This window comes from Archocentrus centrarchus, chromosome 7 (genome assembly GCF_007364275.1).
Source record: "Archocentrus centrarchus isolate MPI-CPG fArcCen1 chromosome 7, fArcCen1, whole genome shotgun sequence".
In the NCBI taxonomy this organism is placed as follows: domain Eukaryota; kingdom Metazoa; phylum Chordata; class Actinopteri; order Cichliformes; family Cichlidae; genus Archocentrus; species Archocentrus centrarchus.
The window spans coordinates 14,635,542-14,663,355 of NC_044352.1; the positions used below are offsets into that span (position 1 = coordinate 14,635,542).

The following is a 27,814-nucleotide window of genomic DNA, read 5'->3' on the forward strand; positions in this document are numbered from 1 at the left end:
AACACAAAGAAGGAATATTTACATATAGACAAATTCACATACATAATTCAATAACATATTTCTTTTAAAAATTGATTATATATATATATATATATATATATATATATATATATATATATATATATATATATATATATATATATATATATATATTAAAACTCTTTAATCTAAACTCTCCTAACCTGGCACTTTGGTTTTGGTTTGCTCCAGGGGCTCATAAGCAGGTGATTGAGCTCTTGCCAATCTTTCTCCATTTCTTCACATTTCATAACTGTCACTTTAACAAAAACTACCTTAAAACTCAATAAAGAATGCACAAAACAATTAATGTGTGTTATTTTTTATATAGCTTATTTAAAACATCAATCCTTCATTAAACAATTTAAGCAGGTAAAGGTAATGGAACCCCTGGTCTCTATTACAGACAACAAATAAAACAGGTTTTTGAATTTCCCAATTAGGGTGGACAAGACTAAGTCAGGCTTTCAAAAGAATTAACTCTGTCTGGGCCTTTGATTAATTACTAAGCTGGAATGGAAGATTGCAGCTACTCCTCCTCCTCGACCTATGCTTCGGGCATTCTGACAGTTAGTGTGACTCGGGGGTGTTGATTTATTTAAACTAATGTATTCATCCTGCTCTAACCAGGTTTCTGTAAGAGAATAAATCACTATGTTGATCAATTATTAAATCATTTACTAACAGGGACTTGGAAGAGAGAGACCGAATGTTTAATAATCCACATTTAACTGTTGAATTCTTTGGTGCAGTTGAGGATGCTATATTATTTATTGTTTTTGAATTTTTATGCTTAAATTAATTTTTTGTTGATTTTAGTGGGTTTTTTGTTTTGTTTTGTTTTTTTGGTGGTTTGGGAGCAGGCACCATCTCTATGCGGATGGGGTTTGGGGACTGCAGCTTTGCTTCCTAGTCTCAACCCTGGGTAGTCAGGTTTTAGGAGGGTTAATAAATTTGGCCATATTTCTAGAAATGAAAGCTGCTCCACCAAATGTGGGATGGATGCCGTCTCTCCTAACAAGACGACGTTTTCCCCAGAAAGTTTCCCAATTATCTATAAAGCCCACATCGGGTTTTTTTTTTAAAGCTCTAAATTGCTCTATGATTGACTAGATGTGAGAATTGCTGGAGTGTTTATTTAAATACATAAACTTTATATTATGAATCATCAAGAATATATAAGACAACAGAATGAATGCACCCAAAACAACCTGTAATGTTATTAACTAATAAAACAAACAAAAAGCACTCACCATCCATACTGTCCATAGTTTTATTCTGTGATAAACGTGCACCATTAAAATGTAAGGCTCAGGTGCTGGTTGGGCACACTCTAAACAAAATTCACTCTGCAAATAAAAGCACTTCCTCTCTGCTCTCTCAGGTTTTCCTGCACAGAAGAGAACAGAAGATGAGGCAAAGCCAACACAGGAGCAGGTGGAAGTAACTGGAGAACAAAACACTAACTGTAGTAGGTGCCAGCATCAATTGAAGGTCTCCTCCACATCTAAATAGGGTTTCCATAATTAGCTGATGGCCACCAGGTGAGTCACTGGGAAGGTGGGACACAGGATAGGCCTGCCCCTGAAACACAAGGAAAGTTAAACAAAAACACATGATAGAGAGGAGAAAAAGAAAGAAAAAATGGATCAAACTAAGAGGAACAATGGACAATGACAGCCGATCTGCTGATCTACTGGGATTTTCCCACACAACCATCTATAGGATTTAAGATAAGAAATCCCTTTATTAGTCCCACAATGGGGGAATTCTATTTAGCAGTGGAGAGGATACAAATTGGGATAGGAAGGCATTTAAATAACCACTTGTTACAGCCAAGGTCTGCAGAAGAACATCTCTGAGTACACAAAACAAACAAACAAAAAAACAAATCAGATGGATGACCTATTGCAGTTTCTGGAGAGATTCAGAATGAATAATAACAAATTTCAATATAACACACCAGTTTTAGTGTGGACTCTTGAATGATCAAACCTGAGGTAAAGGCTCTTGTTGACCAGAATTTTCTTTACTATGCAGACTCAGCACAGAGCATCATGTACCCCAAATCCAAGAGTGGAGAATACATTTGTAGTATGTCACATTAATGTAGCGGCAGCTATCCTGTTCAAGCCATGTTTAAAGTGATATAAATCCAGTAAAATGCTGCTATTCATATCAATATGTTCTGTTTAGAATGTCCTCTTGCATTTTTTAAGTGTGTTACTGGAAACCACACAAAGCACCTATGAACTGAATGTAAATTTATTTTATTAAAAATAATTATTGTTTTTCTTCTTAATCACACTATCAGCCCTTTTGCTCACCTGATTCTTCTTGCTCTCATACAGTCTCTCTGTCCTCTCTCTCCATCTTCCTCACTCCTTCTTTGCACTGACAATCACAGGCAATCATATTGTATTCAACTAGTAAATAAAAATATAATCTTAAAGAAATTATTATGAGAGCAGGTAGGAGATCTACATTTACTAAGAGTATTTTCAAGCTCCAGAGACTACTATGACCTGGATGACTGAAAACCTACACAGACAGTATAACAAACTGCTTACTTATCATCAATGAATGTGGGCAAAACAGAAGCTACACTGGTTTTTATAATGTTTTGTTGACTTTGTCTGTGCTTATTTGTTTCTTTCTTGCTTTTGCTTTCTTTGCTGTCTTCATCCTACTCTCCTTCTCTCACCATCTGGATGCTGTCACCCAAAAGTTAAATATAACAGTGAAAAACAATTTACAACCCAATAAATTGATCCATATCAATTTATAGCAATATTCAAACTGAATGCAGGCTGCTGCTGGCCATTGACAGGTTACATGTTTTTGACTTGCTGGTGCTGAAGCTGTACTCTAAACACACAATGAAGCCCGATTTGACCAGAAAAAGAAAAGGAAAACTTTAACACACAAAAATAATAAGGTACATTGGTTCATTGGCTGGCATCTAGTGATATACCAGCAAAGTAATAGCTTTTAAAGCAAAAAATTAGCTAATGATCTCCATTAATCTAGCTTATAATAACTAACGTTGTTGATGATATTTAGAAAACAAATAAAAATAAACAGACCCTTTATAAGCCACAACAATTATCAGAACAGTTTGCAGTTTTTGCTATATTTCAGATAAAGCCTGTTTTAAAATTTCACCACTGATTTCTGTCACAAAATTACTTTGTTTACTTTCTCCTGTAGCAACAACATTACAAGATTCAACTTCTTATTACTCACTACAAATAATAGAAAAAAATTATAAATAAATATGCCAAGACTCTTTATATTCATTTATATATTTATGCATTTGTAATACTGTCTATTTAAAATTTCAGATCAAATAAAGCTCACTGAAATGATTTCAGTGAGAAATCTGAGACACTTGAGATCCAAAAAGAGAAAATACACAGCTGGTCAGTGAGAAATTACAGTAAGAGTAGCCAGGCAGAAACCAGCAAACGGCATGTCACTTAATCCTGAGGAGGTATGTCTGACATCTATTAACAAAATTATTTTTGCTTTTTAAAAATGTATTATTATTATTATTATATTTTGCTTGTCTTTTATGGAGTTTGTTTCTTGTTACGCATATAAGGCTGAGCTAATGAAAATGTATTTGTGAATAAAAGTGGTTTGTATGCATGCAAGAACAATTCAATACTTGGAAATTTTAGGCCTTCTTATCATCACTCAGCACCATGTTTTGTACTGTTAATCATTTGTTGTTTCACTCAGAGGATTTGTAGAAACCAGCTTCAAGCACAAACTGACTTCACTGCTTACAACTAGCAACATTTTCCTCTTATCTCTTTTCCTCTGTTAAATTAAGTCGATCAGTGTCTATTGCAGTTTCTTATTTTAATTCGTAAACTTTGTTCATTTCTTGCCTTAAAGATTGTCATTAATAACACTTAAATTGGTTAAAAAAAATAAAATCAGTGACTATAAAAATGCTTTTTTAAATTAAGAAAACCTGCAGATGTTATGTCAGGATCTGGTTATTGTAGATATTTATCATTACAGTAACAGTGTTACAAACATCAGTAGCTGTAAACACGCATAAAAACATTAGAAATACATACACTGGTTTGATGCCTGCCCCTAAAATGGATTATTTAACATTTTTAATTATCAGAGAAAGTTACATAATTTTTTGTGCCTATCAGTTTCCCAGTTTATATTAGTGCATATTTGAATGTGTGAATGAAACGCATTAACTTGAATAACTTTGTAGAATGGCGCCGCCCTGCCCCGCTGAATGCTGCGTCTAGGTACATGTATATTTGTTCCTCGTCACGCCCTCATCATCGGTTCCTTCCTGCTGTGTGCTCTACTGTTCATGTTTTGTTTCTAGATCAATTAAGTAATTAATTTTGTAATTTGTTCTGCTGGCTCCCATCCAGCTCTGTTATACACACACACACACACACACACACACACACACACACACACACACACACACACACACACACACACACACACACACACACACACACACACTTAGAAATCAGTACTGCCAGGAAGGGATCAGGGAATTTGAAACCACAGGGGCTGCACTTTCAGATCACATGTCTGGAAGTGAGCCTACTCTGACAATAGTTGACAATGTTACATGCCAAAGAGGGGGAGAAAATTATTCTTACAGTAAAAAAAAGCCAGACAGAAACTAAGAATCAACATGCCACTTAATTCTGAGAAGGTATGTCTGACATCTTTAAAGAAAACTGTTTTAGCATTTTTTTTTGCTAGTTTGCTTTCCTTTCATGGAGTTTGTTTCTTGTTAAGCATGTAAGGCTGAGCTAATAACATAGGAAGGTTTAAATGCAGGAGCGATGCATACTCCACTTGTTTTGCCAACATTTTACCCTCTTTTTTGTCAGTCAGCATTAGTGTTTTTGGTGAATTTAACCAACGACCAAAGTCTGAGCACACTGAGTACTTTTGAACTGTCTGACCTCACTAACTACAACTGGCAACACTGCTTTCTCTTTTCCCCTGTCAAATCACTGCAGTTGCTGTTCACATATTTAGATGTTTGTTTATTCTTTGTTCTTTTTTCCTCAAAGGTGGTTTTGCCTTCCAGACCAGAACTGTTTGATTTCCATGGAGTCTCAATGACTCACATTTTCACAGACAACTGGGAGAATATTCAAAACTTTCAGGCCAGACCAGATGATATACTTATTGCAATATATCCCAACATAGGTCAGTCCAAGAAAGAGGTGTAAAAACTTTACATCTCGTAAAAATGTGTATGCAGAGGTCAGGATTGGGATGATATTTGCCTCTCTCCTACTCTCTCTGTAGGAACCACATGGGTCTCCCAAATCCTTGCCCTGCTGTATTTTTTCAGACATCCCCAGAGTGGCAGAAAACCATCCCTTTTAATGAGAGACTACCATTACTGGACATTTGTGTTCCAACTTTGAAGTCAGGTTGCCAATCAGTCATATTGCTAAAATTATATTTTAATATAACCAGTTGGTATCATCGTTTAACACATTCAAGGTTTTGCTTACTACATCTTCACTGTTTCATGCAGGAAAAGACCTGGTAGACAAGCTCCCCACCTCTGCCCGACTCATTAAGACTCGGGCTGTGGCCTGCGTATTGTCTGCATCATCTCAGTGTATTATCAAGAATCTAAAAAAAAAAAAAAAATCCAGAAATATTGATGATAGTGCAGTCTAGGGCACTAAATGAGCTTCAGGAACTTACAGAGTTTCTGAAGCTAATTTGTCAATATGTCTGTTTAAAAGGGCTTATATTAAACTTGAAGCTGAAATGACAATAAAGAGAAATGGTACAAATCAAGAGTGTTTATCTCAGATAAAGTTCAAAGATTTTTTTGTCACCTTTAGTCCATGTAGCCCACAATGCAAAGGACAACATGGTGTCTTTCCAGTTTGATCACATGAATAGGGTTGAGTCAGAGCCTGGAGACTGGAACAACTACTTCCACAGATTCATGGAAGGAAAAAGTATGCATCAAATACTATAATAAAGGCTTTTTCAGTTGTAGAAAGATGCAGATGTTTCACCTCACATTGTTTGAATACTGTATTCAAGAAAAGATAAGATAAACTTTAATGATCCCACCTCAAGGAAATTTGCACATTACAGCAGCTCAAGTACAGATAAAGATAAAATAAAATAAAATAGAATAAAATAAAATAGAAAACACTATCAAAAAATATCAATACACATATACATCATAACACTATATACAGATATCAAAAACACTATATATGATTGTAGCCAGTAATTTGCAATTTGTACACAGCATACACAGTATGCATTATTCCTATTTTGTTCTTGGATCTTAGTGGTCTTTGGCTCCTGGTATGATCATGTGAATGGTTGGTGGAAGAAGAAACAGACATGCTCAAAGATTCACTACATGTTCTATGAAGATTTGATTGAGGTCATTTAGTTGTTTTGTTGGCATTTTCCCATGTATGCTATTTGCCTAAAGCTGTCATCTAGCTGTTTATAATGTTGTAATGATATTCCATGGTGCGTTTCCAGGATATTGAACAGGAAATAGACAAACTGTCCTGCTTTCTGGGTTTGACTCCTTCAGCTGAGGAGAAGAAAATGATTGCAGGTGGAGTGCAGTTTGACAACATGAAAAACAATGAGATGGCCAACCAGTCTACATCTCCCATTTTTGATTTCAAAATTTCTCCCTTCATGAGAAAAGGTATGGTGAACAGTAATGCCATGCAAGAAATGACATTAGAAAAAAAAGACCTGACTGATTTTTATCTGTGTTTCTACAGGGAAGGTTGGTGACCGGAAGAACCACTTCAAAATCAAGTGTTCAATGAAGACTACAAGAAGAAGATGAAAGATCCCGCACTGAAATTTAAACATGACTGAACATACTACACAGTGTGCAAAAATGGCTCCATGATTGACTAGATGTGGCATATAGAGAAGTACCACTGTGGAGTGTTAATTAGAAAGATTCAATCTAAATAACTTGTATCACACATGTGACAGAATTATACAGTAGAATAAGGTAATATAAACACCCCAAATATCTTTATTTTACAAGCTAACATTCCACAAGATAGGCCTAAGGAAAAAAGTGTTAATGATAAACCTGACAAACTAGACAGTCAGCAGACCGAGGAGTTTTATAATGAGTTGAATAATGAATGTGTTTAAATTGCAAGCCCTTAGAATAACTTAGAAAACTTCTCCTTGGTGACATTATAATCTACTGCAAGAATGAACAATTCAAGAAGACCAAATATCCTGTTATTTCCACAGTTCTTCAGAACATCTTAAAGGACAATCTGTGTCTGTTTCTCTCTCTCTATCTCTGGGTAAATACCTCTCTAGAAACATCAAGCCCCTGCCATAAACCTGCATACCAGAAGTATGCGTTCATTTTACTCATTGACTGCCCCTCCCTGAGCCTGCTTCTGTTGGAGGTTTCTTCCTGTTAAAAGGGAGTTTTTCCTTCCCACTGTCACCAAATGATTGCTCATAGGGGGTCATTTTGACTGTTGGGTTTTCTCTGTAATTATTGTAGGGTCTGTACCTTATAATATAATGCACCATGAGGCAATTGTTTGTTGTGATTTGGCGCTATGACCTGCAATACAGCAGGTCCCCAAAAGGGGAATGGCTTTGCAGGTGGGGGCCACAGACAATTTCCTTATATCTCCTGACTAATTTTTTCTCTAGTTTTGATTTTTTGATAGTGTCCTTATCACTGCTGCCAGTATGAGGCAGTACCTGCAGGTTGCATAAGTAGTCCAGCTCCTCCAGGATGCCACATCCATGCATAGTTTTGTTGTATCAGTATCTGTTCCTGCCAGAGCCAAGAAAATGGCCTCCAGCGGGATACTCGTGCATGTTTCTGTCCAAACATTTTAATATTGTGTCCCATATTCACCTCGTGAAATTACAAATTGAAAAAACTAAACTTTCTCCACAAATCAGATGTGGTGGTCTGCTGTGGCTCGGGCTTGGATCTTGGAAAGGAAAGAGCTTGGAAGTGAGATTATTATAGTTCAGTTCTTAGTTTGGTTATTATCAATGTTTTGATCTTCATCTATACTTCCCTAAGCTTTTGAGTCTCTTTTTCCTTTTGCCTTCCAAAGGGTGTCCTTAATTCTTCATGGCATAGATTCAAGGTGCCGGAAACATTCCTCAGAGATTCTGGTCCATATTGACGTGATAGCATCAGACAGTTATTGGAGATTCACTGGCTGCACATTCCACCATATCCAAAAGTGCTCTAGTACTCAGGTAGGCTGTGGTGTTTAAATAATCCTCAATTGGCACTAAGGGGCCCAAAGTGAGCCAAGAAAATATTGTCCACACCATTACACCACCGACAGCAGCCTGAACCATTAATATAAGACAGGATGAATCCATGCATCTATGTTTATACCCTACCATCTGTCGCAGCAGAAATCGAGACTCATTAAACCAGGAAGTGTTTTTCCAATCTTCTGTTGTCTGATTTTGGTGTGCCCATAAATTGTGGTGTCAATCTCCTGTTCTTAACAGACAGGAGCGGCACCCGCTGTGGGGTCCATGACAACCTAGAGGTGACTGTTTGTTGTGATTTGGTACTTTAGAAATAAATTGAATTGAATTGATTATAATTACTTCTTACCATGACCATGGTAACATGTGCTGTGAAACTAACCTGAGAAGGTTAAGTTCCAGATTAGAGATCAACATGTATGAAATCACTACCTACTGACCAATTATTTAACCAGAAAATAGCTTTACCATTCCTGGAAGATCCCTCAATCCTCTGTGGGGAGAGCACAAGGTTCTAAAGTTTTTCAGTACCATCTAAAGTCTTTGTGTTTCCCTGATGAGCATCAGTAATAACTACAGATCTTTAGACACTGCTTTAGTCCTTGATTTTTTTTCTATTGGCAGCAAACAATTTCACAGCGATGTTACTGTTCTATAACCATTAATATTAGATGATCCTAAAACAGTACACCTAGACTGTACTTGCAGGCCTAATATCAAATTTGTTTGCAGACTAAGCTTATGTTTAGCTTCACATTGCAGGGAAACAGGAATCCTTCATTGCTGTGAGCCAGGCAATGTGAGGCAAGTCAGAAAGCTCAGAGTGCATTTAACCAAAGAACATGTCCTAAACTAGAGGTTCAGATGGGGGTGTGCCCCTTAGGTGTATACTGGATACAGGAAGCAATGTAAGCACTCTGACTGAGGGTTTCTTCAGAAACCACCTCCACGGAGGAGATGAGCTGTACTGCTAAATGGTTCAAACTAACTGCAGCCAACAAACTGCCACTCCTTTACTTGGGTTATGTCGAGCTAGACATACAACTCCTTGGGATACTTATCCCTGAGTGTGGTTTCCTGATAATCAAATATGGTGACACTGAAGAGCCAGACCCCTTGGTGCCTGGCATTTTGAAATGAACATTGCTAAGAGATGTAGGCAGTTAGTACACACAGTTTGACATAGTTCTGGTTGGCGAGTTTGATCCTGTCTGTAGGGAAGTTTATCAGAGTACAAAGGTGGCACTAGTTGGGAAGACATCCATGGCCTGGCTCGCCAGTAAGCACAAGGTAGGTGTGCCTGCCCTCTCTGTTGCCACACTCTGCAAGGGGGCGCAAGAGACAGTCCAGTGGTGACTCCTCCATGCTGCTCAAGCCTGGAAACTCACCTCTGCCTGGTGGGTTGATGGTTGTTCTCACTGCCATCTCATCTAACAGATCAGTGTTTTGGGTTCAGGTAGTAAACATCTCGCAGGATATCTGGTTGTTACCAAAAACTAGATTATGCATTCTTTGGCAACAGCCCAGAGCAGCAGGCAGAGCTCGGGGCACTCTTGTAGAGATATGCTGATGTGTTTGCTGTAAATGATGAGGACCTGGGGTTCACTGACACATACCACCCAAGCAGTACCAGAAATTCAGGGAGCATATTTCTGAACTATTTCGGAAAGGAGTAATTTAGGAGAGTTCAAGCTCATTGTCATGGCCCTGGGCTTTTTGCCCAGTGTTTTGAGTTTGTTGTTTTGCAGTTTTGTATTTTTCCTTTGTATTTAATGTTCTTAACCTGCTCAAAAAAATTAGTTTGCACACAAAATTGTCGTACCGGCCTATTTTGTTCTCACTGCTGTGCAGACCATCATTTGGAACAGACAGCCTTTGCGCAATCTCCGTCCAATTTGCATACTATCTGCATACTGCCCCGACCTCATTTCCTCTATAAGGAAACACGTTTATCTCCAGATGAATCAGGGAAAGTGCTGAAGATGTAAGCAAGAAGCCCGCACCTCTGAGGCAAGAAATAAGGAGAAAGTCTGGCTGTAAAAAAAATTGAATAATTGTGTTTGAGGTTCAAGGAGGAAGCCAGAAGAGGTACAGTTTTCCAAAGTGTTTCCCCAGTTTCTACAGTTAAAAATAATAATAAATAGTGACTCTCAGGCTGTCATTTCCCCTGTTATATTCACTGTGGCTCAAGTAAAAATGAAAAAAAAAAAAAAATTGGAATCAGAGTTAAGATAAAAACAAATTAAAAACTACAAGAAAAAGAAGAAAACAGGTGGAAGACAAGGACAATGTGTTCTGTCAATAAAAAAAGGCAGATTCTCCAGCATCCATTAGTATTTGAAGTCTTTTCTTTCTTTGAAAATGAGGTTATATCAGTCTTGATCAGCTATTTTATGTGTAAACTTTACAGCCATTAAAACACCTCAGAAGCACCTTAACTTGGTCTTTTATTTTCATTTATCTGTGACATTTAAGAAGGTCTGTCTTTGCATGTTATGAGTTGTAAACTAATCGTTCTTATCATTCAGGCACAGACTTGGCATCCAACTTTCCACCACTCATCCACCTGTACAGCTTGTACCAAAGTCTTTCTGGAAGCAGCACTGCAGGGTAAAAGTCATGCCCAAATACCCATAGCGAGTGAACTACATGATCAGTGAAACCCACAGATTATAGTGTATTTATTCTTTCGTTCTGTAGGTAGTCTGTGTGGCCTGCAATAAAAGGACAGTGCAGTCCTTTTATTGCCTATTGCTTATCGTATTGCCCAGCAAGTTCCAGGAGACTGGAGCACCTTTTTTCTGCTAATATATTATCTTGGAGGGAGTTACACAAGAAAAAGTGTACAACTTTAATATCACTAATTTATATAAGGTTAAAGACAGCTGAAAACTCAATGAATGAGAAAAGTTTCGTTTTTTTTGTAGATGTTTCTTCATTATGTAGTCTCGCTGAGAAAAAACATAAAGAACATGTGAGACTGCACAACATTATTATCTTTTGCCCCCTGCTACACATGTACAGACAAAGAGACAAAATTAGAGTAGAAATTAGTAAATTAGAACCAATTAATATGTGAGACTCACATATTAATTGGTTCTAATTTACAAAAGTCAACACATATAAATCACAAGAAACATGCTTGCAAAGAGAAGTGCTGATCTATGAATGTATTCCCACTGAAACACACAGAGGACCACTGGACAGATCAGAGGCTTCAATAACTTATAGCAATTTCATGCATATAAGAAATTAGGGAAAGTGCTGTTGTGCCGGTTTTTACTCCTGGTACGGTGTGTCTTTTTTGTCTTAAAACCAATAAATGTTTTGACTAATCATTAATCAGAACTAGGATGTTGACCAGATTGTTTTTTTTAACAGCAGATCTGGAAGTTAATACAAAACTAAGAAGCAGGGAACAGATTGATGCAGAAACCAGAATGTTATGATGAGCAATAAAACCAGAACCCGATAAAGCAAAGGGCACTGCAGGCATAACTACTGAAGGTTAGTGATTTGTGGCATGGACTTAGTTAAGCAGAGAAGGAGGAGCAGAAAATATCAGTTAATACAGTACAGAAGACTCAAAATTAAGAGAGCGAGAATTACACCCAAGAGTGCAAGATAAAACCAAGGCAGGTATTTCAAATAAGAAAGTCAAGAGATGGAGGCGCTACCTCGGCCAGAACTGTTTGAATTCCATGGCGTCTGTATGACCAGACAGTTTACCAAAAACTGGGACAACATACAGAACTTCAAAGCAAGACCAGATGATATTGTTATTGCTACTTACCCTAAAGCAGGTGAGGTTATTTAACCTTGGTAGACAGATTTTTGCTAGCCTGGGTGCACATGCATCAGACACTGAAGACGTATCGAAATATTGAACTCGAAAGCCTTGGAAGTGATTTTAGACTTTACCTCTCTCTCTCTCTCTCTCTTTCGCTCTCTCTCTCACTCTCTCTGTCTGTGTGTATTCGTGTGTGTGCGTGTTTTATTGACTTCTAAATCATTTTGATATTGCCCTTTGAGCTGAATGCTGAACTGAAAGATGATAAATAAATAAATCTTAAGGGTTAAGTAGAAGGCTTGTGTAGAGCTCATTATCATAGCATATTCTTTTAAAATAAATAATTTTATAGATTGATATATTTCCCACTGAACAACATGTTATTATCTGTTTCAATCTAAGGAACCACGTGGGTCTCCTACATCCTAGATCTTCTGTATTTTGGACACTTGGGTCAAGACCGTCAGACTGCCATCCCTCTTCATGACAGAGTGCCCTTCCTGGAGATCTGCAAACCTTTTGTGCCCATAGGTTAAATCACGTGTTCACTGTCATTCAGCTGCTTTATTACACCAAACCAAAGAGCAACAAGTGCAGATTTCAGTTTTATGTACTCTGCTTACATAAAGATATCTTTAGGTTGTCTTTTGTTGGAAGTCATTGCAACAGTTTTCACAAACTATTTGAAACACGTCTCTGAAGGTCCGGCCAGCTAGTTACACATCAGTTGTGTTTGCATAAATCTGTCTTCATTTAGTGTGCTTCTCATTTGCAATTATCTCAGGTGGAGCATGGTATATAAAATATTTTGCACAGATAAGATATGTAAAAAGTACAAAGATATGAACCGAAAAAAATAGAAAAAATATTAACTACAGCCTCTTTGAGTATAATTTTAAATCAAGTGCAAATTATTTTTATTTTGCTTGATAATTTACCCACACATCGGAGGGTGGGTTGTTATGGATGGGTGTGTGCCTTTGTGCACTTATAATTGAGTGATTGTGCATGTGTGTGAGTCGCCAGTAAATGTGTGTGTGTGTGTGTGTGTGTGTGTGTGTGTATGACTGGGCCTAGGCCCATGTGAGAAGTGGTCGTGGAGGGTGGGGGTTGCCCCTCCGAGCCACCTTGGCCTCTGGCTCCTAGTGAGTGTTGTTTTGGATTTTCACCCTCATTATATCAAGTACGTTCTGTGACAAAGACACGGGCGGTCATGCTCATGGTCACATTCTCTCTCTCTCTCTCTTACACACACACACACACACACACACACACACACACACACACACACGCACACACACAGAGCAACATTGTATGTTTGCAGCCGGTGAGCTTCACTATCTGTGCTTTTTCCTTTCATTTTAATTAGTTTTTATCTTTTCTCCTGTTTTCCCTTTTTTGCTTTTCTGTTTATCTCTTATTTTTTCTTTCCTTCTTCCCTTTATTGCTTCTGTCTCTCCCTGCCTGTCAGCTCTGGTATTGTTAAATTACTTATATACTAATGTGAATAATAATAAATAAAGCAAATGTGTTTGGCATAAAAGTGCACTGAGATCATGAGTCTGCTTGGGAATGGTGCTGGACACAACAGGTTTAAAAAAACAAACCAAAACAAAATTTCCAAAGTCATCTTAAAATGTTTAGTCTTTTACTCATGTTGATCTCTGGTGTCTAGAAAAGTTCAGCTTATTAGCTGCAAACTAATTGTTCTTATCACTCAGGTACAGAACTGGCTGACACACTTCCCACCACTCCTCGTCTCATTAAAACTCATCTACCAGTCCAGCTTCTACCAAAGTCCTTCTGGGAGCAGCAATGCAGGGTAAAAATCCTACACATACACCTATAGACATATAAATATGTGATTCATGAAATGCACACATTATAATTTAGTGTTGCCTTCTTCTGTAGACAGTCTATGTGGCCCGCAATGCAAAGGACAATGCAGTGTCCTATTTCCACTTTGACCGCATGAACAGTGCCCAGCCTGAACCAGGAGACTGGAGCACCTTCCTGCAGGGGTTCATGGAGGGAAAGAGTGAGTTCCTTGTAGTTTTACTGTAAAAAGACCAGATTGACATCTGATTTCCTGTGTAAGCATTCTGTAACCAATTTCCCGAGATACGAGAGCAGATTACATTTAATAGTGATATAACTGATAGAACAACTGTGGGCCTAAGATCAGAAGAACCTGGTTCGTGGAGCCAAGGAATAAAGCAGTAATAATGAGCCGAACACAGAGATGAAATTGAGTAGCAACTCTTATATTGTTACATAATAAAAATAAAATTTGCCATGGCTTACAATCAATTAACTGAAAACCCCAAACCAAAAAAAAGAAAATTGTGCACAAGTCCCACTAGGGATGAAAAAGGAAATTGTCCGTCTGAGTCTCTTATGGGAAAGACAGCCCGTGTTGCAGGTGTACCGGGTATGCTGAGTCTATCTGAATGGTCTGTATGTGTATATGTGTGTACTTGACTCTTTCCTTCTCTGGATCTGGGACTTTCTCCAAAGTCCTTTTAGCTCGCCATCGAATTGGATCGGAGTCTCGCTGGGTCCTCAAGACTGTTTTTCTTGTCCACTCAAAAAAACCTGACCTACAGATAAGGTCATACATGTACATGTCCATTACTTCATATTCTTAGATGCATCATTAAAGATTCAAAATCAACATATCTATTGAATTTAACCTTGGTCATATGTCCTCAGTCAGTTAAATCTCTGTTTTAGTTGTACAACATTCAGCAATTCAAAACTAATCAAACATGAGAACTAAATATTCAAGCACTCATATTACTTACTGTTCGTGTGAACAATGTTCTACTAAGTTACAATTTCAAATCAATCTTGTGAAAAGTTATCACAACCTGAATAAACAAACAATTTTAAACAAAACGAGTACACATACAAGTTGGTTTAGAGGTATCAAAGAAGTGTGCTTAATTTCTTCCCTTGCATTACAGGCCTATTAATACAATAGAGAAACTGCACCAAAAATTGCCCTCTAACCTGGTTTAATTTACAAAGGAGGAATAGAGTTCCCCTATAATTTGAGCTTACAAAACACATTTAGCAACAATACACAACTACAACTCTTCTTAGCATACATTACAATACATAAATCACAGTGACTGCAGCCTACTTGCAGTTACACATTCAGTTTGCACTTATTTCACCATAGCTCACTCATTAGCTTTAATTCCAGCAGCCGAAACAAGCTAGCTGTAGCCAAACGAAACGTGGTTCTCACCGTTGCTCTGGATTTCAAATGGAGTTTGTTAGCTTCGGCGCATCCACAGCTCCCAATGCGAACGGCAACACCAGCTGCTGTAACTCGTCTCCCTTTGCCGAATCACTCTCTCCTGAGCTCGCAGCAAGTAAGCTAATTGCTTCTGGCTTTCTCTTCACTTTATCAACCGAGATGTTCTCCCTTCAGCATGTAGCTACCTTCTCCATTTGCTCCTCGACTTCACCCTACGCTTCTGAGCGTGATTCCTGATTGGCTGCCGAACAGCGTAGGATCGCATACACTGAACGATGCATTCAAGTGCAGTAGGGCATTTGAAATTTAAGCATACACTCCTATTAATTCCATTTTCCTTTCATTAGTCAGTTTTGTCACCTGGGCTACACCCTCCCCTCCTGAACCTATGCACGTCCCTGTGCATGGTAGATGGTTAAATAATGATCACTCGGGGGGACAGAGAAGGGGTATGACCAGGTTCTTTACCATCACCTTCGATATCTTCCCAAGCTTTGGAGAGTCCTTGAAAGAATGACTTCACTGCAGTGATTAAGGGATTACCTAACTCCGGATAGTCGAGCCGTTTTGGTGGTTGACGGTCCCTCTCAGATCTCCTGACAAAATCATTCATATCTGTTTCCTTCTTTTCCTTCTCTTCATCCATCAGGACTGTCCCATCCTCCTCAGATTCTGCACTTTTACTGCCATTCTCCTCAGTACTCGCTGTTATCTTTGCTGGAACTAGAGGTTGCTCACCTTGGATGCTCGGGTATTCAACCTCAGGTAATTCTTCTTGAGTGAAGGCTGTCTTTTCTGCTTGTTCGGTGGATTTGGGTAAGCACTCAGTGTCACTCTGATAAGAGTTAGACTCAGTGAGTATCAGGGGACCATCTGAAGTACTGTTGGACATATCAGGTAAGTTTTGGTCAAGATCGGGTAGATTGTCAATATCAGGCGGGTTGTCAATATCAGGCGGGTTGTCAATATCAGGCAGGTTGTCAATATCAGAAATTCTCTTGGCATTCTGAGCGGTTTCTGGACTCTTGACAGGGTGAAGGCCTGGAGGTTCAGCACGCTGTGTATCTTGTACATTAGTCAACAATAGATCAGGTTCCACAGGACTTTCACAAACTGTGGGAACAGGAGACCCTGAATAAATTGGAATTAGTACATCATCTCCTTCATCTGAGGAGTTCTCCTCCTCTACAGCAGGATTAGCACGAGTTCCTGGCTTGCGGGATACTGGGTTTTGGACAGGCGCACTGCTTTCCTCCATGGGCAGATACCCACATGGGAGTAGTAGATCTCTATGTAGCGTCCTTAAGGGACCATCCCTGTTCTCAGGCTTGACCATGTAAACTGGGAGGGTACCTGCTCTTCTCACCACTACATGCACAGTGGTTTCCCATTTGTCTGACAGCTTATGTTTACCCCGAATGCGGACATTTCTGACCAGCACTCGATCTCCAGCTTCCAAATCTGAGGCTGTTACACGTCTGTCGTACCTTGCTTTGTTCTTATGAGCTATTTTTGCAGCCTGGTCCATAGCTACCTGGTAGCTTTCTTTGAGACGTGACTTGAGGTTTCTCACATACTCGGAGTGAGATGAATGCTGACTCTCGTTTACTGGCAAGTTGAATGCAAGGTCAACTGGCAGACGAGGTTGGCGGCCAAACATCAGTTCATATGGGGTGAAACCAGTTACCTCATTCCTGGTGCAATTATAGGCATGGACAAGAGGTCTTACATGGTCACGCCAACAACACTTATCTTGATTTTGAAGAGTGCCCAACATGTCAAGCAGGGTGCGATTAAATCGCTCCACAGGGTTTCCTCTTGGGTGATATGGAGTTGTCCTAACCTTGTGGATACCGGCGACATGACAAAGTTCCTTGATTGTTCGGGACTCGAAATCTGGCCCCTGGTCACTATGTAGCTTTTCTGGGATACCATAGTGTACCATGAAATTTTCCCACAGACACTTTGCTACTGTGCGGGCCTTTTGGTTGGGTGTTGGGATGGCAACTGCAAATTTGGTGAAGTGATCTGTGATCACAAGTATATCCTTGGTTCCACTTTTGTCGGCTTCCAGGGACAAGAAATCCATGCAGAGGAGTTCAAGGGGTCTGGTTGTGCTAATATTCACCAAGGGTGCCGCTCTTTCAGGTTGTGCTTTCCTCCGCACGCACCTGCCACATGTCCTCACTTTCTTCTCTACATCCACAGCCATCCTTGGCCAATAGAACCTGGTCCTCACAAGATCCATGGTGCGGTCGACTCCCATATGACCCATGTGGTCATGTAGGCTGGTGAGGACTGTGTCTCGAAGCTCTGATGGAAGTACAAGCTGGTAAGTTATCTGAGACCCTACCCGGCGTCGTCTATACAGAACTTTGTTCATAAGCTCAAGACGGGGGAGTTCTCGGAGAAGGAGCGGGAGATCAGGAAGTTGATCCCGCAATGTGGGAGGTGGTGTGCTCCCATGCTCCATCTGGGAAATGACATGTTTTATGCATTCATCAGCCCTTTGCTTATCTGCCAGTTCGGTCTCAGACAGGTGGGGGATGGTTGGCAGGCCACCAAACCGTTCTTCCTGTCCATAGCTGTCGGGTACAGCACTAGGGGACATGGCAAGAGTCTCCACTAAAGCAACGCAGTCTGTCTTCCCCTCTTCCCCATCATCAGGACGGGCACTGTAGATGAGCTGCCTCTCACAAATTGCTCTCACAACTGACTGATCTACTGCATTGATGTTCTTTGGATCAGAGATGTGATCTTGTGTGAACTGTTGAATGCGCTCTCTTTCTTTTTGAGACCTTAAATCATCTGCCAGTACCCCATGGGGCCTTCGAGATAACCCATCTGCATCTCCATTCTGTTTTCCTGGACGATAGAGGAGTTTGAATGAGAACGTGGATAGCGCTGATAGCCATCGATAGCTGGTTGCATCAAGTTTTGCAGAGGTCAGGATGTAAGTCAGTGGATTGCTATCTGTTACAACAGTGAAGTGGTTGCCATAAAGATAATCACTGAACTTCTCTGTCACCGACCACTTGAGTGCCAAAAATTCCAACTTGTGTGCTGGATATCGACTCTCACTTCGAGACAGCCCTCTGCTTGCATAGCCTATAACTCGAAGCTGGCCCTCTTGTTCCTGATATAACACCGCTCCCAGGCCAGTGGTGCTGGCATCGGTGTGCAATATATAAGGCTTCTGGGGGTCAGCAAAGGCTAATACAGGGGCGGTTGTAAGGCTCTGAATGACTGTCTCGAAAGCCTGCTGGCAACCTGGCGTCCAGCGACTTCCAAAGGGCTCTTTCGGGTTATGGTATTGGTCTCTTCTCTGTGTTATACCTACTGGTTTCCCCCTTGATTTCTTGTGGTAAGGTGGGTAACCAGAGGTCAAATTGTGGAGAGGTTTTACGATGCTAGAGTAACCCTTAACGAACCTCCTGTAGTACCCAGCAAAACCGAGGAAAGATTTTAGTTCTCGCAGGGTCTGGGGAACAGGCCATGATTTAAGGGCTGCTATCTTCTCAGGATCAGTCTGAACCCCATCTCTGGAGACTATATGGCCCAAGTATCTAACTGAGGTCTGAAAGAAGATGCATTTTTCTGGGGATAGCTTCAATCCGAACTCTTTGAGGCGAGTGAGCACCTTCATAAGTCTCTCCTCGTGCTCCTCAAGAGTTTTGGAGAATACTATCACGTCATCCAGGAATACCAGCACGTCCTTCAAATGCATGTCCCCCATGCACCTTTCCATCAATCTCTGGAAGGTGCTGGGAGCATTAGTTACACCCTGGGGCATCCTGTTGAACTCCCAGAATCCGAGGGGACATACAAAGGCTGTCTTTTGTCTGTCTGCTTCTTCGACCTCGATCTGATAGTATCCTGACTTTAGGTCGAGTACAGAGAACCACTGGGAACCACTGAGAGCTGAGAATGTGTCCTCCAGCTTTGGAAGGTTGTATGCGTCTTTTATAGTCTGGAGATTCAGACGTCTGTAGTCAATGCATAGCCGTACTTGGCCATTCTTTTTCCGTACTACCACTATGGGTGACGCAAATGGTGACTCTGACTCTCTGATTACTCCTGCATCAAGGAGCTCTTGAATGTGCCTTCGGACAGCCTCAATGTCTTGAGGGTGTATTGGTCGGGCACGCAGTTTGAAAGGGGTTTCATCTGTGAGTTTTATGTGGTGTCTCACTTTATCTGTCTGGCCAAAGTCCAGATCATGCTGCGCAAAGACATCAGGCATGCTGTTGAGCTGCCGAGTGATGCGCTCTCTCCATTCAAGTGGGACTGGGGAGTCACCAAAATTGAAATGTAAGGTGGACTCTTGAGATGACTGAGTTTCTGGGGTTCTTTGGAGGGATTCTGATTGCTTGACTATGCCATGTTCTTTTAATAGGATGGTCTGATAAGTGCCAATCTCTGCAATAGTGCTTTTTGCAGGGATGACAATGTCATGGTCTGACTCATTGCTTATGACTACTGGCAACTTATGGGGCCGCAACCGAGGGAAGTCAACTAGACCAGCTCGAACCAGCAGCCCACCTGGCAAGGGGGATGATGATGGGTACTCAATAATAACGGATTTTTCACCTTGGAGGCCATTGGCCAGAGCAACACCCTCCACCACTACTGTTTTACCGGCTGGGATGACTTGAGGGCTCCTGCCTTGCATTCTCACCAACCCCTGCTGGTCATTACTTGCTTGTTTTCGTCTCAGCTCAATAAGTTTGAAAACTACTTTGTAGCCATATGGGAGAGAATGGCGACAGATTACATCAGTCCCTGAGTAAATGTCAAACAATACATCTAACGTGTTTGTGCCTATAATCATGAGGGACTGTGAGGTATCAGGCACAACTAAAGCGAGTGTGGTCACATCTATCGAATCCCCTAAGAAGTCTTTTGGAAAAGTTATGGTAAGCTCAACATAACCAAAATATGGCACCAACTGGCCATTTGCACCTTCCACTTCTAAGAGGTCGTGCAGGGGCTTAATCTCCTGGTCGGAGAGGTATTGCTTGTAAAATGACTCAGGTACAGTTGTAACTTGCGATCCTGAGTCAAGAAGACAGCTAACCTCTTCCCCTTTCACAATCACTTGAGCTGTACTCTTGGTACCAACCAACCGTTTGGGCATTTGGGAGGGTTGGTTCTGCTTTGAATGTCGTAGGCCAGAGCGTGGTTGAGCATTAAGCTCTTCCGCGGATGTAGTCGCCCCACAGCTCTTGACAGAGAGTTTGGATTCACTTGGCATGTCTGAGGGACATTGTTGACTCCCCTCAGTCCCTGTTTGTCCCACAACAGGAACTGTTAACTGTTTAAAGGTGAGGCAGCACCATTTTGTGACTCCCACTTGAGCTGTCTTTCTTTCAACTGCTTCTTCTTTTCTCCTACTAGGATAGGGTTGGGAGGGTCAGTGCAACGTGAGGCAATATGCCCATCTTCACCGCAGTTGAAGCAGTACCAGGGTTTGGGTTTGTATATCTGTTTCTTTTTAGTCTGCCTTTGTGCGTCCGCATCCCCTTCCTCTGGTCTTGACATTCTGCCCTGAGGTTTCCATGGAGATCCCTTATTTTTTTCTTTCTTCTGTGTCATGAATGTAGTTAACTGACTTTGTAAACTGGCCACCTGTTTCCTCAATTCCTCAATGGCATTGTTACTACCCTCATGTTTCTTTTCTGGTTCACAAGCATAGGCACCTTGGAGCTGCAACTGGGCTCTGTGTTTTGTGGTACCCATGTGTTTTTTCATACGACTACTTTTTGCTTGTTGTCGATCTTCTTCAGAGCGAATCAGTAGTAGGAGATCTGAAAACTGGGGGGGATCGGTTTTCTTTTGTTCAAGCTGCAAGGCACTCAGCAGAGCGTCATCCCAACAACCCCTGCAGAATTGTTTTAGGAGATGTTTGTCAACCTCTGTACAGGCAATTCCACCCCTCTTTGCAACGCGGCTTAATGCAGCCTGAAGTCGATGGAGGTAAGTGGATGGTTTCTCACCTGGATCTTGGAGAGTATTCAAGAATCGGGCAAAAAGTTCCTCCCCATCTTCCACTGTGCCAAAGGCGGAGTCTAGGAGCTGCAGGTAGGCTGCGGGTGATGACTCAGGCCGTAAACCCCTTACTATATCCGCTGCTGGAGGAAGCAGGCTCTCAAGAATCTTTCTGGATATTTGCAAGGGAGGCATACTAGGATCACTTTGGAGTAGTTCAATGTGTGCGCGCCATGTGTCATAATCGGTTTCATTATTAGGTCGGGAAGTTTTCCCGGAGAAAGAGCGAAGCCTCACTTGGGACTGCATGGGTGGAACAACATCTTGACTCCGTACTATATGCTCAACCACGACCTTCTGGATGTCAGGTGGGTTCATATCACTTAATGAAAGTGGCAGTGTCCTCCCTTTACTAGTGAGGGTGACATGGTCAGTGGCACCATTGCTGCTTGGTGTGGCATTTAGGAAAATAGTGGGATCTTGTTGCTCTTTAATAGTGGGTGAAGATAGTGTGATGGTCTCAACATGTGTACGGGGAGAATCTTCGGCTACGGGTTGAATGGCTTCAACATCCTCCCCAATCTGGGACATTGTTTGCTTCAACACCTCACTATAGTCTTCGCCACTCAGCTTGGCTAGTTCTTTAAGTTCAGCTAAGTAAGTTTTTGTGACATTACTTCCAACCTGGGCAGCATATACGCTACTGAGTGCACTGATTTCATACACAACAGTGGGGTCATCATGTGAGGTGTATTTATAAGGTAAGTGAGCCTCTAAACCTTCTATGGCTGAACCACTGGAATACTCAACGATCAGGTTTTGGTGGAACTTAGACAATGAATCATCAACAGAAAAGCATCTCTCAATCTTCCCATAATGTTTCAGAAAGTCGATCACCTGCTCATCTTGGCTGGCCACCTTAGTGACTCCGCTGATAATAACTGCGTTTGGAATTTTGACGCCAGACTTCTGTATGAAATCCATACTGATCACGTCTCAGTATTGCTGCTAAATTCAAATGGCTCCTGGCTGGCTCGCCACTTATGTAACCAATTTCCCGAGATACGAGAGCAGATTACATTTAATAGTGATATAACTGATAGAACAACTGTGGGCCTAAGATCAGAAGAACCTGGTTCGTGGAGCCAAGGAATAAAGCAGTAATAATGAGCCGAACACAGAGATGAAATTGAGTAGCAACTCTTATATTGTTACATAATAAAAATAAAATTTGCCATGGCTTACAATCAATTAACTGAAAACCCCAAACCAAAAAAAAGAAAATTGTGCACAAGTCCCACTAGGGATGAAAAAGGAAATTGTCCGTCTGAGTCTCTTATGGGAAAGACAGCCCGTGTTGCAGGTGTACCGGGTATGCTGAGTCTATCTGAATGGTCTGTATGTGTATATGTGTGTACTTGACTCTTTCCTTCTCTGGATCTGGGTCTTTCTCCAAAGTCCTTTTAGCTTGCCATCGAATTGGATCGGAGTCTCGCTGGGTCCTCAAGACTGTTTTTCTTGTCCACTCAAAAAAACCTGACCTACAGATAAGGTCATACATGTATATGTCCATTACTTCATATTCTTAGATGCATCATTAAAGATTCAAAATCAACATATCTATTGAATTTAACCTTGGTCATATGTCCTCAGTCAGTTAAATCTCTGTTTTAGTTGTACAACATTCAGCAATTCAAAACTAATCAAACATGAGAACTAAATATTCAAGCACTCATATTACTTACTGTTCGTGTGAACAATGTTCTACTAAGTTACAATTTCAAATCAATCTTGTGAAAAGTTATCACAACCTGAATAAACAAACAATTTTAAACAAAACGAGTACACATACAAGTTGGTTTAGAGGTATCAAAGAAGTGTGCTTAATTTCTTCCCTTGCATTACAGGCCTATTAATACAATAGAGAAACTGCACCAAAAATTGCCCTCTAACCTGGTTTAATTTACAAAGGAGGAATAGAGTTCCCCTATAATTTGAGCTTACAAAACACATTTAGCAACAATACACAACTACAACTCTTCTTAGCATACATTACAATACATAAATCACAGTGACTGCAGCCTACTTGCAGTTACACATTCAGTTTGCACTTATTTCACCATAGCTCACTCATTAGCTTTAATTCCAGCAGCCGAAACAAGCTAGCTGTAGCCAAACGAAACGTGGTTCTCACCGTTGCTCTGGATTTCAAATGGAGTTTGTTAGCTTCGGCGCATCCACAGCTCCCAATGCGAACGGCAACACCAGCTGCTGTAACTCGTCTCCCTTTGCCGAATCACTCTCTCCTGAGCTCGCAGCAAGTAAGCTAATTGCTTCTGGCTTTCTCTTCACTTTATCAACCGAGATGTTCTCCCTTCAGCATGTAGCTACCTTCTCCATTTGCTCCTCGACTTCACCCTACGCTTCTGAGCGTGATTCCTGATTGGCTGCCGAACAGCGTAGGATCGCATACACTGAACGATGCATTCAAGTGCAGTAGGGCATTTGAAATTTAAGCATACACTCCTATTAATTCCATTTTCCTTTCATTAGTCAGTTTTGTCACCTGGGCTACAATTCCTCTGTGGCTTCAGGGGTTTTTGGATCGTGGTATGACCATGTGAATGGCTGGTGGGAGAAGAAGCAGACTTATTCAAAATGTCACTACATGTTCTATGAAGATTTGATTGAGGTATGGTGAGTATGGTGCTTAGGATTTTTCTTTTTTTAGTTATATTTTGTCACAAAAACAAGCAGCACTTTTGTTCATAAAAGGGCTCTAACATAAGTAAATTCCAAATATTAACCATATTTGTAGTTTATGTTGCTTGGAATTGAAATAAAATAAACACCTGTTAAAGGATAAGCACATTACCAGTGTACTACTTGTATGTACATGTATTGTATTGTAAAACACCCTAGAAACAGCAACAATGTTATTTATTTTCATCTATTGATGAGCAGAAGCTGTTTTTTATGCCCACTAGACTACTCGTGAGCAGTGTCTCCCATTGATGGTGTATTACCGTGTATACGATCAAACAAAACAGCATGGACAGTGTGCAGAGCAGCGATGTATCATCATCAGACATTGAACAACTCACCTCAGTATCGCTGTCATTGGACAGAAGTGAGCTGTTCTAGCACTCATTGACCCGTATTGGACTCTTTTCCCAAAGTTTCACAGCCTCATCCAGAGTATGTGGATGTGCCACACCTGGCATTATAAGGTAAACAGTGGTCTGACAGCCTGCACTCACTGGATAAACACAGTACAGAAGGGTTAGTCTTTGTATGTTTTTCTTGGCAACTGGACTTCTTATTTTAGACATTGTGCTGACTTGCTGGGCTACATTGAAAATACTCTTAATGTCCCATACACTTGACTTTTTGGCATCAGTTCTGGGTTTCAACAACCAGCAACCAGCAAGTTTTTGATACTGCAGATGCATCAAAAGGTGCAGCACAAAACCTTGAAGACCCTGCCTTAAACACAGCCTTACTGTAATACCAGGCACGTTTCACTTGGTTGCACCGAAATTGATGACACTCCGGTGACCTCACTGGATTTGGGAACTCAAATATTCCAATATTGTCCTTTTGGTTTAACTTGTCACAATTCCAAGCACCATCTTTCCTTGCTCGTTTAGCCATTTTTGAATAGGCAAACTCAAATAGATATCGCGAAAACACAAGAAACTTGATGATGATATAGTCCAAGATCCACTGTCAAATACATGGTAATACGTCATCAACATGGGGGCGGTGTTTTAAAACTTTTGTAGCATTTTTGTACATTCAGACAATCAAAATTGCTTGTAAAAAAATTAAAATGATACAAAGATGGTTAAAATTAATGTAAATTATCTATATTGAAATAATACATAATCAAAGTAACTCAAAAGCCAGTAAAAAAAAAAAAAAAGTGGTGTGTTTATCCTTGAAGTATTTTTACATAAATTGTTTTGGGTATATTGATTTAATAACACAATAATATGACAGGTTCACCAGGCTCACCAACATTTGCCGAGTAAAAAAAATAGGGACACTGCAGAAGGGTTAAAAATGCTTTTTTCTGTAGCTCGCTAATGTTTGAAGTTATGTGATAGAGGTTTGAAAAATGTATAAATGTGTATAAATATGCTATGACTACAGTTGTGCCCTTATAGACTGAGTAGGAATACAACCGTCATATCATGTATAAATCTACTAGATGAGCAGTGGTGATTCCAAAATTGTTTAATTGTAGTGACATAACCTAGATGGAAGGAGGTCATTTTTACCTGTGGTCTTGTAACAGGCTGAAATTACCTTCATTAGGCAAAGTTCCAATACTGATGGGTAGTTAGTGATTAAACTATAACTTTAAAACTAACTAAACCAATGTCACACTTTTGTATTTATTACCGAAGTTTCTTTTTTTTTAGTTTTTGAGTGTGGGTGGTAGTTCATTTTGTGAAAGTTCCTAGTAAAAAAATTTTGCTTAGCTTACTGCCGACACTATTTAAAAGAAGTCAAACTTTGTTTACTTCCCAAGTGAATATGTTACATTACTCAACAATTTGGCAAGACAAAGCATAGATACAAGAGTTTTCTGAAATGTGGGATTGCATAGGGTGCATGGCACTAACTGCAAATGCACATCTGGTATGAATCAAGTAAAAGAAGTAGAAAAATTGGATTTTGGCTAGCCCTTTTAGTTTTAGTCTCGGTCACAGCAAGGCTGATGAAGATATTCTTAATATGGTGAGAAATAGAAGGGTCAAAGTTTGATATCTTTGAGTTAAAAATTCAGAAAATAAACAAAAAACAGATAAATTAAATTGTTCTTTGTATGTTAATCTAAAAGTTTTGAAATTTTAGGAAATATAAAAAGTAAAAAATGAAAATTGTGGACTTTTGTATACTGTGTCACAAATGTGAAGAGCCATGTCCAAATATCTCAAATAGGGAAACTCGTACAATATCGATCTTGATGAATAAATAGTACTACAGACCAGAAAAAGAATAACATAAACTCATGGGTGAACTGTATCTTTAAAACTAATTAATATATTCAATAATGATTTGAACAGGACTGTGGACGAGAAATAGACAGACTGTGCTCCTTCCTTGGTTTGTCTTCTTCAGCTGAAGAGAAGGAAAGAGTGAGAGTCAGTGTGATGTTTGTCAATATGAAACAAAACAATATGACCAACTACTCCACCTTCCAAACAATGAACCAGACTATTTCTCCTTTCATGAGAAAAGGTATCTCTATCTGCAAGTTTTGTTTCTCGGTATTTGTACAAATATTTACTGCACCAGGTTGATCAAATAACCTGAATTATTTTCTCGACTTCTTTAGGAAAAGTTGGTGACTGGAAGAACCACTTCACTGTGGCCCAGAATGAACAGTTTGATGAAGATTACAAGCGGAAAATGAAGAATCCTGATCTCAAGTTTCGTTATGAAATTTAGAGCCCCGGCTGGGTGTGACAGACCTCTGCACTGATTTATGATTAAATAGTTTAAAACAAATCAAGTTTGATGTAAAATTGGAGTAACACAATTTTTGTACATTTAATTGGGGACATTCATCCATAATTTGATGCTGTAATATGTAAATTGAAAACAGTAGAACAGAACTGCATGTTGTAATGTAGCATCTTCAAAAACCTTAAGAAATACAGTTGGATTTTATTCAAGACCAAAATCAGAGTTGTAGAGATGTTAAAGGGACAAGTCACCCCCAAATATTTTTTTCCTGTGGCATTTAGTGCTATGTATGGATAAATAAAGAATATGATTATAAATTTGTTCCGAGATGAACTGTCCCTTTAAGAATGATAAATACTTTTAAAGCTAGTAAAATTTTTCTGCATAATCACAACAAGGATGATGTTGAAGCCATTTAATGACAACAGGACTTTGGATGAGAAATAGACCGACTTTGCTCCATCCTTGGTTTGAGAGTGAGAGCCAGTATACAAAATAAAACAAAATGAACAACTACTTCACAGTTCACGTGATGAACCACAACTTGGTGAGCAAACACACTGTGGAAAAGGTCTACTGAAAAAACTGTTTTTTTTAAAAAAATTGTCTTTTTTGTTTTTGGGCCCAAATCTACTCTGTTAATCCTAATCATTACTTGAATTAAATCTAATGATGAATTAAAGTATACTGTTTTTTCACTAGGGTCAGATTGTCAGGCATTGCTTCAGATGGCAAGATCTCACTATATATACACACAGAGGAAGTAGAGACAGCTGGAGAAAACAAGACAGTCTTATAACTGAAACACTGCCTTTTCCATTAAGTAATACCATTGCCACTATAGCCATATCTGTACTGTGAAAAATCACTACAACTGAATAATCAAGAAAACACGTGCTTTCTAAGTAGAATAATTATCATTATTTTAATAAAATATTTTGTTTTAAGAATTTTATTTAACAAGCATTGATATTTGC

The 27,814-nt window shown here is 39.8% G+C and overlaps 1 protein-coding gene, 1 long non-coding RNA gene and 1 pseudogene across 2 annotated transcripts; 2 read left to right on the forward strand and 1 right to left on the reverse strand.

Moving 5' to 3' along the window:
• Nucleotides 1-1,287: 1,287 nt before the first annotated feature.
• On the reverse strand, nucleotides 1,288-12,183 carry LOC115783564 (uncharacterized). The gene is made up of 3 exons (XR_004020219.1): nucleotides 12,110-12,183; nucleotides 1,486-1,602; nucleotides 1,288-1,408 (listed from the first exon to the last, which is right to left on the reverse strand). It is a non-coding gene; the product is annotated as an uncharacterized LOC115783564 (long non-coding RNA).
• Nucleotides 3,488-7,161, forward strand: LOC115783563 (cytosolic sulfotransferase 3-like; annotated as a pseudogene).
• On the forward strand, nucleotides 11,721-27,465 carry LOC115783558 (cytosolic sulfotransferase 2-like). Its single transcript, XM_030734440.1, has 7 exons — nucleotides 11,721-12,119; nucleotides 12,509-12,637; nucleotides 13,828-13,928; nucleotides 14,018-14,144; nucleotides 23,954-24,051; nucleotides 26,435-26,609; nucleotides 26,707-27,465. Exons 1-7 carry the CDS (start codon nucleotides 11,981-11,983, stop codon nucleotides 26,817-26,819), a joined length of 882 nt encoding a protein of 293 aa, XP_030590300.1. The 5' UTR covers nucleotides 11,721-11,980; the 3' UTR covers nucleotides 26,820-27,465.
• Nucleotides 27,466-27,814: the final 349 nt, after the last annotated feature.

What these genes read in the sequence shown, in the direction of transcription:
- LOC115783558 (XM_030734440.1), top strand. Translation starts at nt 11,981, where the DNA reads ATGGAGGCGCTACCTCGGCCAGAACTGTTTGAATTCCATGGCGTCTGT. An exon ending in CAAACCTTTTGTGCCCATAG is followed by an intron (nt 12,638 to 13,827) that starts GTTAAATCACGT and finishes CTTATCACTCAG; the next exon opens with GTACAGAACTGGCTGACACA. An exon ending in GGGGTTCATGGAGGGAAAGA is followed by an intron (nt 14,145 to 23,953) that starts GTGAGTTCCTTG and finishes CTGTGGCTTCAG; the next exon opens with GGGTTTTTGGATCGTGGTAT.